Source organism: Aulostomus chinensis, chromosome 6 (genome assembly GCF_037954235.1).
Source record: "Aulostomus chinensis isolate RoL2024-O1b breed Wild chromosome 6, RoL_Achi_v1.0, whole genome shotgun sequence".
In the NCBI taxonomy this organism is placed as follows: Eukaryota; Metazoa; Chordata; class Actinopteri; order Syngnathiformes; family Aulostomidae; genus Aulostomus; species Aulostomus chinensis.
This window is the reverse complement of record NC_141325.1, coordinates 8,471,078-8,483,130: the sequence shown is the minus strand read 5'-3', so window position 1 is coordinate 8,483,130 and position 12,053 is coordinate 8,471,078. Positions and strand designations below refer to the sequence as shown.

Sequence of the window (12,053 nt, the reverse complement as noted above, 5' to 3'; positions counted from 1 at the left end):
TTGGAGCGACTCTGGGCCTCGTTTGGCACTTCTGGCTCTGATATGGGCCATACTGGGGCCGGAATGGGACCCTCTTGAAGTACCTTGTATTATTCCAAATGAAATCTCTGTTTTGCCTCTAGGGCTCTGTTTTTCTTAACTTCCAGAAATTAATGAAGGAATTCTAATGAAGGAAAGTGTTAAAAATATTCAAAAGAATTATGTGAGGGGAAATTGCCAGAAAATCACCATTTGTCTAAATTCAGTGTTTGTTCTTGAAACTTCTTCCACACCTGAGAGTTTTGTTTCCTTTGAATCCTCTCTTACGAGTGTTTTGACCCCCAAAAACAATCTTAATTGAAACCCTTTGCTCCACCTGCTTACCGCCACCATCAGAGAGTGTCAGATGAATCACTGTTGGAATGACGCCGGTTGCTGGTAATGATGGTGTGAGGAATTGGTTGGCACAGTTTGAAGCGCGTGCGCGCGCACACACACACACACACACACACAATTGTGAATTCAAACATATTTCTGTGCCACAAAGCAGGGAGGCATTTTAAAGCAGTTACACTGAACCACAATGTCCCACACACACATTTGATTCCTACATTTTTGGCTCTGTTGTGTGTGTGTGTGTTTTTTTTAACTCCTATCATTATCGTCCTTCCTGAGGATCTTTTCAATCACAAGTGGAGCCACAAGTCCTCACATTACACGTCAGAGAATCGATCGTCTGACATCCGTGTGGCTGCGGCTCTCTTCAGTTGTGCTTTATGAACAGAGCAATTTGATGCGTTTTGTCTGTTCAACCAACGTCCAGACACAAAATTTGGGGCACTTCTCCTTCAGCTTGTCTTGTCTGGTTGGGAGCACACAGCTCAAGTATTAGCGGATGGAAAATGTTGCGTTTGGGGAAATAAGTTGACTGTCATTTATTTGGAACTCCTCCTGAACGCTTCCTAATTCAATGCCACGACTTCTGATTTCAGTTACATCCAAAATAATTGCCGCAGTTTGCGTTTGCTGTCATAACGCATGCTAGCGTCTGATCACTTTTCAAAAGTGGGTTTTAGATTTGAATCGTGCCAGTGCACCCGTGACACTGAGTAACTCTCATCTAACATGCTAGCGGAAAAAAAATAATCCCCCCCTATTGCAACCTGAGCAATGAAATCACGTTTTGGCATCTCCTCCCGCCTCATCTGACAGCGCTGGACCTCAGAGGGCAACCTTTAATTGGTGACTCAGTTTCGCTCAGTGGAATATTGTATTGAATTGAATTCGATTTTCCTGGTCTTGCTGATCTCCTCTGTCACGTATCACCTAACACGTACACAAACACAACCGCACACTTACCTCTTGTGTGTGTCCAGAAAGCAGCACTTTCTTCAAGTTCGTCCATCACTAAAACTCTTTTCATCACGCTGAAAAGAGAGCAACAGCTGAGATAAAATGGTCATATTGAGGTCAACCACGTGACTCAAATGCGCCAGCGCCCAGTATGCTAACTAATCAGACACCGGTTATTTGCTCGTATTCCTTTTGTTTACTGACCAGAGTCATTAGAGCAGTTACCTAACCCTAATCCATGTTCTCATTCCGAGCATTAATATTGACTTGACTACCGTAACACACCAGGAACACATTAACCTCAACCTGAAGCAGCTGTAGTTACAGAAGAGTCTATTAACCTCAATTGCTGCAGAGCATCCAGCCGGATTGGAAGCAGAAGCGCGGCCACATGCTTGACAACAAAGCGACTGAACTTCCTATGTGAGAAAGTAACCACTGAATTACTGACTTCTTTTTTTTTTTTTTTAAACGTGTCTTCGTCCCAAGATGCTTGGCTGAATCAGAGACCCTCAAGCTTTTAAGAGCAGTCAGGCGATGGATGGAAAAATACTGGGAATCATCACTTGACCTTTGTCTTGGTGAGCATTCCAGGAAAGTTGCATGGTTTGGTTTTTTGTTTTGTGAACCTTTGCCCATGTCAGCTTTGAGGCTATCTTATTCACTGTTGCTATGTTTGACGACAACAAGTGATGCATTACAACTCGTAGGTAACTACGGTTATTGTCAGCCAGGAGCAAGACGCCAACATATTTGCGGCCATTATATTTATAATGAAACCAAAATTGTGATCTTTCCCTTCCGTTAGAATAGTGGGTTTGATGCTGAAATCCAAAACTAACCGGTTCTGAACGTACGTGATGCTGGATGTATTTAGGATTATACACAAAAGTTTTATTGCAAATTTGTATTTATATATATATATATATATATATATATATATATATATATATATATATTTAGTAGTTGAATAAGAACATGTTAAATGCTTAAATCATCTGAAAGAGAAATGAATGCTTTTGCCGGTGCACTTGGTGGACGTGGACGATCTAAGAAAAGCTAAGGTGAATCTTGGTCATTTTAAATCGATGTGTTTCTTGATGTTCTAATAAAAGCTTTGAAATCGTACAACTAATTTACGGTTACTCCGAAGTAATCCTGAGCTGCCAGAACTTTTGACAATGTGAATTAAGAACAGAACACACTGTTATAAAAGCAATGTCCTACAAAAGAGCATGAGAAATGAATCGGTGTGTTTCCCATTAATGATTTAGTCATCAGATACATAACTTAGAGGGGTTTTACGGTTGGTGTATGAGGGATGAGATTATAAGACTCTATAGAGGGAAGACTTTAAAATAATGCTGTTTTTGTGATCATATATCTTTCATTAAGTTATAAAGACAACAGTCCATCATGGCAGAGGAATGCAGATTTAAACAGGTGTACGCTTAAAAAAAAAAGAAAAAAAAAAAGGCTCTGTTTAAATAGAAGATACACGATATATAATTTAATACCAGGAAGGCTGCATGAAGTGTCGGCATGCGACTCTTCTCTCTTCTGTCTGTGAGCATTCATTTCCTGATATTCAGTAGTGCTTCAGTCCTTCGTTATGTCCCCCCCCCCCCACAGTAGTGACATTAAAAGTATCTAGAATCAAAATTTCATCCTTTTTCTAATAATTTTCCTTTTTTTTTTGTTTTCTAAGCAGCAAATCCTTCTTTAGTCTGATTTACAAGCTAGGGGAGACTAATCCTTTGCACACAAAGATTAGAGCACACGGGGGTTATCTTAGAAATGACGATATTTTTTTTTCCCCTCCTCCTCTCCCACCAAGAAAACCTTTCCTCATAAGTACTAAATCAGATTCAGGACATGTTTAAGACAAAGTGATGTGAGACTTTAAATTCCATGTTGCAGACGCACTTAGTCTGGCCACCTGATTTACGTCTCTGTGTAAAAATTCAAACTATGCAACATATTTAAAGATGTCACACCCAGATGCTTTAAAGTCATATAGAAAAACAAGATGCTGTATGGGTTTTTTGTGGTTGTCCCCCCCCCCAGAACCATATAAAACTTCGGGTCTAACCACTTTACCGTACTTTGACGGCCCAGCTGTCGTCATTTTGTGTGTCTGTATAATTTTTGGCGCCAGAGTTTGTTGACAGTGAAAACAACAGTGAAAGGCCAATAGTCTTTTTTTTCATAATGTGAGACACAGTCGCTCCCTGCTCTGTGTGCTTTTTGTTCTCGTTGTTAGCTCCATCGCCACACGTAAATTGTGGATTTACACGTGTTGATTGAGTCAGTGAATGCATTTCTACCGACCGCAAAATTGATCAAGAAAGCGAAGACCACCGAGAAGACGCGTGACCCCTCGGGGACGCGGCAAATATAATTGAGGTTTTCAAGCGTCGATCTGGGACAGTGCTTTGCTGCTGTTGCAAAAGGTTTTCCTACAAGAGCAGATGACTTGGATCTCTCTTCTGGACAAGCAGCCCCCACTGACCTGAGACTAATGTTGAGGTTGTGTCAGACTAAAAAAGGACTTGCAGGGAGGTTGCTGTTGTTTTTTTAATCAATAGTGACACATGTTTCATCGTTGTGACACAATCAAATATTCCTAATGTTTTTAATGTGCAGCTGATCTTTTCATGCTGGTTCTTATTACTCTGTATCACTGCAAAAAAAAAATGGAAACTCTTCAGTGATGACGTCAACCAGGCGAGTCTAATCAGTCAGTTTAGTTAAGTTTGATAATGTGTCGGCTGACCTGCGTCAACATCTCTCTGAGCTCCCGTCGTTTCAGCTGAATCTTCAACCTGCAAAACCAAACGGGTGTAACTCAGTTTTGGCTCCACATTTAGTTTGACGGGAGCTAAAAGAAATTGGGGAGTCTGGTTAGACTCCTTCCTAATCAATAACCTAACAGATATCTGAGATATTGGGATGTGGTATCTGACTCTTGTCTTGGCCCAATTTAGGTTTTAATATCTTGAAGGTCTAGTAGTGGATGATGACGCTAGTTCTACTCTTTTGTACTTTGAAATAAAATGAATTTACATGAGAGTGTGCTGGATTTTTGTGGCCTGTTTGAAAAATAATCTAAACCACAGTCACTGAGAATATCATGCTGGGACAAAATATTGAATCAGATCAAATTATTATTTGATTAATCCTCAACAATATAATGAAATTCGAGTTGATTAAAAGCAGTTTTCATGACTATTCTTTTTATGTAGCTCCTTTGGTTGCTGCGTTAAGGACCTAGAAAAGAAGCGGAGTACACAGAATAAATTGAAATTATGTAAAATAAAAAACAATGTTTGATAACTCTGGTATTACATGAGGATTGCAGAAATGCGATCTGTGGGCTGATTTAAAAGATGAAGATTTGTTCCGACAGCCAACCCTGTTTTATAAGGCCCACTTGTAAAAATATGACTTCCAGATGATTTTAAAAGAGGATAATGAGCTCACCAGTCTGAAATAGAAAGCCTCTATTCAATATTGGGCTGTTGTATTGTTTTGACCAATGAATAAATTTCGTTTGATGGTACGTGTCAGGGGTGGTACTATTTTCTCTTGCGTAGTTATCATCTGATTTTCTTAGAATGTGTTTACCAGTGCCCCCTGGGCACAAATGTTCGGCATGAAGTACACTGTAAAATATTTAGTTTTGGCTCAAGGAAAAAAAACAACAGATTTGTTCAGTCCTGAAAAGTGTAAATATCACTTGTTCACTCTAACCTTGTGAGAACCATTGTCATGGTGTGTGGGGGAGGGAGTGTAAATGTGCGGTTGTGTGACTCTGTGACGTTTTTCTTCTTCTAAAAAGACTCTGTCCTGCGATTGTGTGGTTAAACATTTTCTGTAGCTCAGGAACATTTCACTCTCCCAGATGGAGCTGTGCTTGTCGTCGTTGTCGCCCGCCTTCATTTTGCTTCAGGTGCTCTGTTTGGTTGAGGGTTACCCCACCGGTGCTCCTACTAGCGCCTGTGCGAATACGATCCCTCAGCATGTTGGAGTGCAGCCTCAGCCGTCACCAGCACCCTACACTCTCCTCACCAACACACGGGTGTATCAGCCAGGCCAGCCCATTACAGGTAAGATCACTTATATGATCATCAAGACAGCTCCAGGTGAAGTCGTAGTTGTAGTAGTAGTAGTAGTAGTAGTAGAAGTGGTAGTGGTCGTAGTAGACTTTCTTTAGTCGTGAATTAATATTCATCTCTGCTGTTTCCTGTGACAGAACAACTAGTATATTCAATAGAAATGTGCCGCTCAAGCTAAAGTATGTGAACATGTTCAAGCTGTTTTTTCAAATAGAATCATATCAATTCATAAAGTCTCAGGGGTTTCCAGAGCTGTACAGGACATGGCAGGCTCCATCCCGCAACCCCTGGTTCATTAAAACTAGCCTACCCCCAAATAAACCCTTATAATAGAGCCCCAGCGGCACTCGTCACAGTTTCCAGTGACTGACACAAATCCAGGTCACCACCTGTCAGTGAAAATCTTTCTTTTCTATGAAAGTGACATTATGCTCAGCTTCCTCAGACTTTCTGATGCCGTCTGGGTGATGTTTGGTCTGATCTAGGAACTGTATATCAAAGCTATCACAAAGGAATTCACAGATTCATTTGGTGATGGTAAAATATGGAAGAATCCCTCTCACTGGACAGAAAAATGCAATAGAATTCATACAAAGCACATCATGAAAATCACATAGTTTGGACACAAACATTTTTGATACATGTGGGTTCTAACATACATGTGATGGATCTGGGCATAGAGATGATGCAAAGTGATGGCGGACTCAAAAGCCCTCCTCTCCGCCCGGTAGAGTTCATAGGCTTAAAAGACATTTTGAAGACTGGAATAGCCCCCCCCCAAAAAAATCTAAAATACATTTTTATAAGAAAATACAGTGTGTGAGTGTAAAATATGAGTGAAAAGATGGATGAATACAAGAGGATCCTGTGCAACTTTGGGTGTCATCAGAGCCACCCGTTCTCCTCTCAGCCGTGGAAACCTGGCAGAGGAGATCACACAAAAAGTGAGAGTGAGAAAGAGGGGGGACACGTTTGGGATCAGGATTGATGAGGACGCATCGAGATAAAAGGAAAGTCAAAGTGTTGTAAGGTGGTTTTGCACGGCCTAAATAAACGTCTGTCATCAGGTATGAGGACGTTTGCGTCCAACGCACGTCTGCTCGGTAACATACAGCTGCTGTTGTTTGCTGTCTGTTCTTGCACAGTGACGATCATTGGACCTGCATACAGAAGTGTTCTGCTGGAGGCTCGCTCAGGCAGCAGCACCAACGCTCTGGGGAGCTGGCAACACCCCCCTCCAGACACAAAGTTCCTTGAGGTCAGTCTCCGAGCTCCTGTCGACACTTGAAGTGCTGGGAGAGGATGTGATGTGCATGTTGAGAACATAAACTCTCAAGTAGCTGCAAACTGGGTAAAACATTCAACGCAATATAGTTCAGATAGCTTGACTCAATGCGTCCTAGGAGGGAAATAAAACCTTTTTTAAAGCGATTTATTTTTCAGATCTTTGTGTACACCATCATTATGAGCTCTCACATGGGGAATGTTCTGGTGTTGCCAATCCCAGTCTTTACCTTCAGTTGTCCCTCAGCTGCTCCATGCTCTGCACCACCACAACAGCTGCAGAACCACCTCCAGGGCAATTCGCTCACTCCCTGCTCCTTTCAATCAGGTCTCCCCCTGCAGCACGAAACAGGCAGAGCCACTCCCTCATATTTTTTTGGGACCAAGCATGTTTCTCTTGGACCCCGTGCAGGTTAAGGACAAGGCTCCCAGGTCATGTGTTCGTCCAGGAGGGGTGATGTTGGCAGGTCTATCGCTATGCCTGCTGGGGCTCCTGTGCATTCCCTCTTACAGTCAATTGGGGGGGGGGGGGGGGGGGGGGGATCACTGCCACTGTCACTGCCACTGTCACTGACCACAGAATCCTTAACTAACAAGTCCTGATATTTTTACAGTGTTCAGGAAATGCACAAGGTGCTGTTACTCATTCCAACACCAACCTGAAGGGCAACACCACCGTTTACAGCTGGATGCCCCCCGACTCAACAAGCCCTGTCTACTTCATGTACGTACAGAAAAACATATTTAAGCTGAAACTAAACATCTCGCTAGATCTGATAACTCATAAAGGTACAATTAGTTTGATTACAAATTTTTAGAAAAATAGTTTCAATTGCACTTGTGGTATTTTCCTGGTTCTAGATTAGAATATTCACTGTAACGCCGCACGACAGAAGTGTTAAAGCACTTCCTCTAATTTGTCATGAGCGCAACACATCAAGGCAACGTATGTGTGTGGTTTTCCAGGGCCACAGTCGCCCAGCAACACAGCGTCTACTGGATTAACATGAGATCAAACACTCTGACCAGAGGTAGGCGCAGTACGTTAATTTCAAAACAGGGGAAAGGGATACACTGGGATCAAACATTTAGAGGGGTTTGTCCTTATCTTGTTTTTGCAGGCACATCTGGAGGCCTCCGCCTGGCTACTGGTGCAAGTGATGGATTGGGTGACAAACATCCTGTGCTTGTCCTTGTGATGTGTATTCTGATGCTACGGGTGTTCTGATAAGTATTTTGTGGACTTGGTTTGCTTGTAACTCGGTTGAATTATTAAGAAAACTTTAAAAAACTGTCTTTTTGAATTATCATGCCACAACTTAAAGAAATTCAACGATTTGTCAGTGGGGTTGTTTTTTTTTTATTAAACCACAACGCGAAAGAAGTTGAACGGAGACGTGGTCTTAAATCTATATTAACGTAATCAGTTATTTTCCTGAAGAAAACAGGCTACCATTTGTACTTTTTACAGACATGAATTATTAATATGCCTGCTTTAAGAACACTGCTTTTCAGTAAAATCTTTCTTTTTGTTTGTTTGTGTATAATACAAAATGCTTTGAGATCCACAAAGGAAATAAGTGGAGCACATTTAGAGACCGGGAGAGGTTTTTTTTTGTTTTTGTTTTGTTTTTTTGAAGCATTTCAGCTTCATTCAGGGAAATTCATTTCCAAGAAGACGCGGGTGGTCGGTCATCTTCGTGAGTCTTTCCTGTGGTAGTGATATTTATAGCCGAACAAAAACGTTGTGCAACAAGGGCAAGTCTTATTACGAACGCACAGCATCCAAGCAAACACTGCTGCTGTTGAGAGAATCTGTGCTCATTAAGTTTGTGCTCATTAAGTTGTATATGTTTGGAATCGTATATTTCTGTCTTGAAGAATGACTAGACCTTGCTCCGTCATATAACCGACTCGTATATCTTGATATGTTGCTGTCAGGATCATATTCATCCATCACTTCTCGTGACAGAACCTCATCAAATTAACTGCGGTCCTTTAATTTCTGAGGGGTTGAGATGGTAAAGCCTAATATGGTGGTTAAAACTCATTCCATTTAACAAAGAGGATATTATGACCTTTTTTCTCCACACATCATTTGCCCTATAACCCAGATTCCCAGCGTGTTGTATAATGGACAAAGCAGGGAGGCAAACGTTAAAGAGGCTTAAGACGTGTCTTGCATGCGAGCTCTAAAGCTCTGTATACAATATCCATCATTTCCTGCTGGACTCACTTTTCTCTTCCTGCTGCTCCTCCTTGTAGCATCTGTGTCTGAAACAGCACGAACAGGCCAAATGCTTTTGGTCCTCGCTAAACCACAGTTAGCTCTGAGATTCAGTTCCAATATTTTCATCTCTCAACAGTTCAGGTGACAAACGTGATAAGAATGTTTGTCCAGACTCATTTAATATATGATGGTGCAGACTTTAATGGAGTTCAGTCTCTCTTTTTTTTGGGGGGGGGGGGGGGGGGGGCAACTCATCTTCCTTTTTTTTTCTTTTTTTTACAATAAAAAGAAGGCGCATGCTGTCCTCTCTTCAGATGCTATCATTACAGCGAAGTACAGAAGAGAGTCTTGTCACATATCAATCCCTTCAAGATCAATCTCAGTAAAAATGATGAAACCGACGTGGATGACAAGAGGCCGCTGGTCCTGGTTGTCGTTTGGGGAGCGGGCGTAAAGTCAGTAAGAAGACCAGAGAGCCCTCAGCAGGCGTGTCCCTCCACCTTTGGCGCTGGGGGCTTAAAGCAGCAAGCAGAGATGAGCGGGAGTGTGCGTCTGGTGTGTAAAGCAAGAGGGAGGAAAAACGTGATGATGATCATGCATGAGAGAGCAGGCGGATGCTCTGTGTCCACTGGGTGTCACCAGAGAACACACTCTCTCTATGTTGCTGTGCATCACCTGAGGACCAAACAGTGTAATCAAGATGCAAATCAAATGTTTGTCACACCATGTTTATTTCTCTTTAAGCACCTGGTGGCGCTATGACTGAAACTCAGCTGGTAGACGTCTCCAGGCCGGGACGCTCGTCAAACATGTGAAAGTGGGAAAAGATCTGCTTTTTATTATGTGAATACTTGAATTTTGGTCAAAAATGTGGTTAGTGCAGTCGCAGCGAGCCTGACGTTTGAACCCCTGGCCATCAAAATAAAATCACTTCATCCGTTCGGTCCGTTTGAAAGTTTGTGACAAATCTGAATTCCCCAAAGGCGTTTGTGAATTATTATGAGTGTTCATGAGAGCGAAATGAGCAGCCTGAAAAAGCAATCAAGCACTTGTTGACAATAAACCGGGTGCAGGCGCGATATGAATATTTTACTTTTTTAAATGAGATGAATGATACTTGAGCGCCTTTAAATCAGAGCAGTTAGTTTTTCGAGGTTGATAAACTGTTACAGAAATGTCTCTAATGTTCTCAGGAAAGTAGATAGAATCTGATGTCAAAGCATTTACAAGCGAGATACTGTACAGTACAGAAAGTTATTTTCAACCTGTTTGTTACCAGGGATTATTCTATGACAGTAATGGTGAAATAATCTTTCTTAAGGTTAAAGGATTAAAGGATTTCTTGAGACTTTTGGCGAAAACAATTTTTTTTTATGTTCTTTTTATGTTCATGAGCTCCTGCATTTAATTAAATGGGGGTGAAAAAAAAAAAGAAAGAATCTGGGACATCCATTCCCATATTTTTCTCATTTAGAAATGCTGATAAAGTCTTTGGTAAATATGCACGAGGAAAGATAAAAGCGTAGAAAGTTGTCTTTGTTCTTCTGACAGTGCTGGGGCTTCTGTTTTGATAGCTGATGGTGCTGTCACGCTAAATTTTGCGTCTATGTGAGGTATTGATCTCCAGCCGGCCCCGAGGCGGTGAGGACGCAGCGCTGGTCACAGGGACAGCACCACTCAATAATAATTAGTCTCTCGCCACTGTGGACCAGTAGCCAGACTGTATCTGTAAACTGGGGATTCACACCAGAGACTTACGTACCAGTTCTATCAGCCGGCCCGCTGGTAATCGACTCATTGACGTGGAATCCTGGCCTCCATTGTCCAGATCATGCTCTGTGAATTCCACACCATTGATGTGTTTTTTTTCCATCAAGACAAGGTCATATATCCAGATGGGATGGCCAAAAAAAAAAACCCACACAAAACAAAAACCAGAGATGCAGATAAACAGCACTCAAAATGACAAATGAGATTATGATAAGAACATGTTTCAATCTCGCTTTTCATTCGCCAGTGGGCGTTCTGTTCCTTTTTCCTAGGGTGAAAGGACCTTTTTTTTCCCCTGGAAATTCAAATATTTTAATAACAGTGACATGAGTAAATAGATATTTTTTATATGTGTACAACGGTGTGCTGGGGAGCCTGAAAACATGAACGATTCATGATAAATCCTATTTTCTACTACATACTAATTTTTAATTATTTCAGTTCTTGCTTATTTTGTTATTTTTAAACTTTAAAAAATCTCCGAGAATGTTTTCAGTGCAATTTCAAAACTGAGTTTTCCAGTTAAAGCAATGATTTAAAAGTGTACAAATACACAAGTAAAATGAGTGCGGGAATGCATGGAATGCAAATACTTCTACAATTATGTTCAATATATATTGTAAAATGTAAACGCCTGCTTTACAATTAAATTTTCTAATATCAGAATATATACCATCACAGTAAAAAAATTCAACCTAACGGGTAACAACAATATCAGGATTTGTATTTAATCTGAATGAATTCAATTGTATTTTTTCACTTACTCAAGCCTGCTAACATATGCGAGAACTGGCATTGTTGGAAAGCCCGTAAGAGTTGGAATGGAGACGATGACTTGCCTCTTTCATCTTTAATCCCTCTCTAACTGGAGTTTGTCGCACACTGCAGTAACGCAGCACAACCTTGCAGTCACTGGGAGTGCTCAGCAAATCAGCATAAGATGTGACCTGATTTATGAACCCCCCCCCCCCCCCCAAAAAAAACAAAAAGGCCAGGTTCTGGTTTTTTTTTTTTTTTAGGTGCATTTGATTTAACCAATATTTATTTTATGATTTTAAAATGTTGCGATATCATTTCCTAAACCTTAAACCTCACCAATATTGGTATTGGTCAGAAATATTCAACGTAAACTGCTGAGCGCGAACCGCATCATAAAACTCATAAAAACTGTCTGCAACGTTGACATGAATGTAAACAGTGATTCGATCATTACGTCTAGCAGAGCCCTACAACAGTAATCCCTTGACCCACATCTGTGCTATAGTACACACACACACACACACACACACACAAATACACGTGCCAATATGTAGACATGC

At 41.2% G+C, this 12,053-nt stretch overlaps 1 protein-coding gene across 1 annotated transcript; it reads left to right on the top strand.

Moving 5' to 3' along the window:
* Positions 1 to 171: 171 nt before the first annotated feature.
* On the top strand, positions 172 to 8,189 carry LOC147259970 (putative defense protein 3). The gene is made up of 6 exons (XM_086205317.1): positions 172 to 1,913; positions 5,213 to 5,441; positions 6,596 to 6,708; positions 7,349 to 7,458; positions 7,701 to 7,765; positions 7,856 to 8,189. Exons 2-6 carry the CDS (start codon positions 5,237 to 5,239, stop codon positions 7,960 to 7,962), a joined length of 600 nt encoding a protein of 199 aa, XP_086061443.1. The 5' UTR covers positions 172 to 1,913; positions 5,213 to 5,236; the 3' UTR covers positions 7,963 to 8,189.
* Positions 8,190 to 12,053: the final 3,864 nt, after the last annotated feature.

Excerpts from the sequence above, each read along its gene's own strand:
- LOC147259970 (XM_086205317.1), top strand. The coding sequence starts at position 5,237 with ATGGAGCTGTGCTTGTCGTCGTTGTCGCCCGCCTTCATTTTGCTTCAG. Across the intron at positions 5,442-6,595 it reads GCCAGGCCAGCCCATTACAG|TGACGATCATTGGACCTGCA; the intron begins GTAAGATCACTT and ends GTTCTTGCACAG. Across the intron at positions 7,459-7,700 it reads ACAAGCCCTGTCTACTTCAT|GGCCACAGTCGCCCAGCAAC; the intron begins GTACGTACAGAA and ends GTGGTTTTCCAG.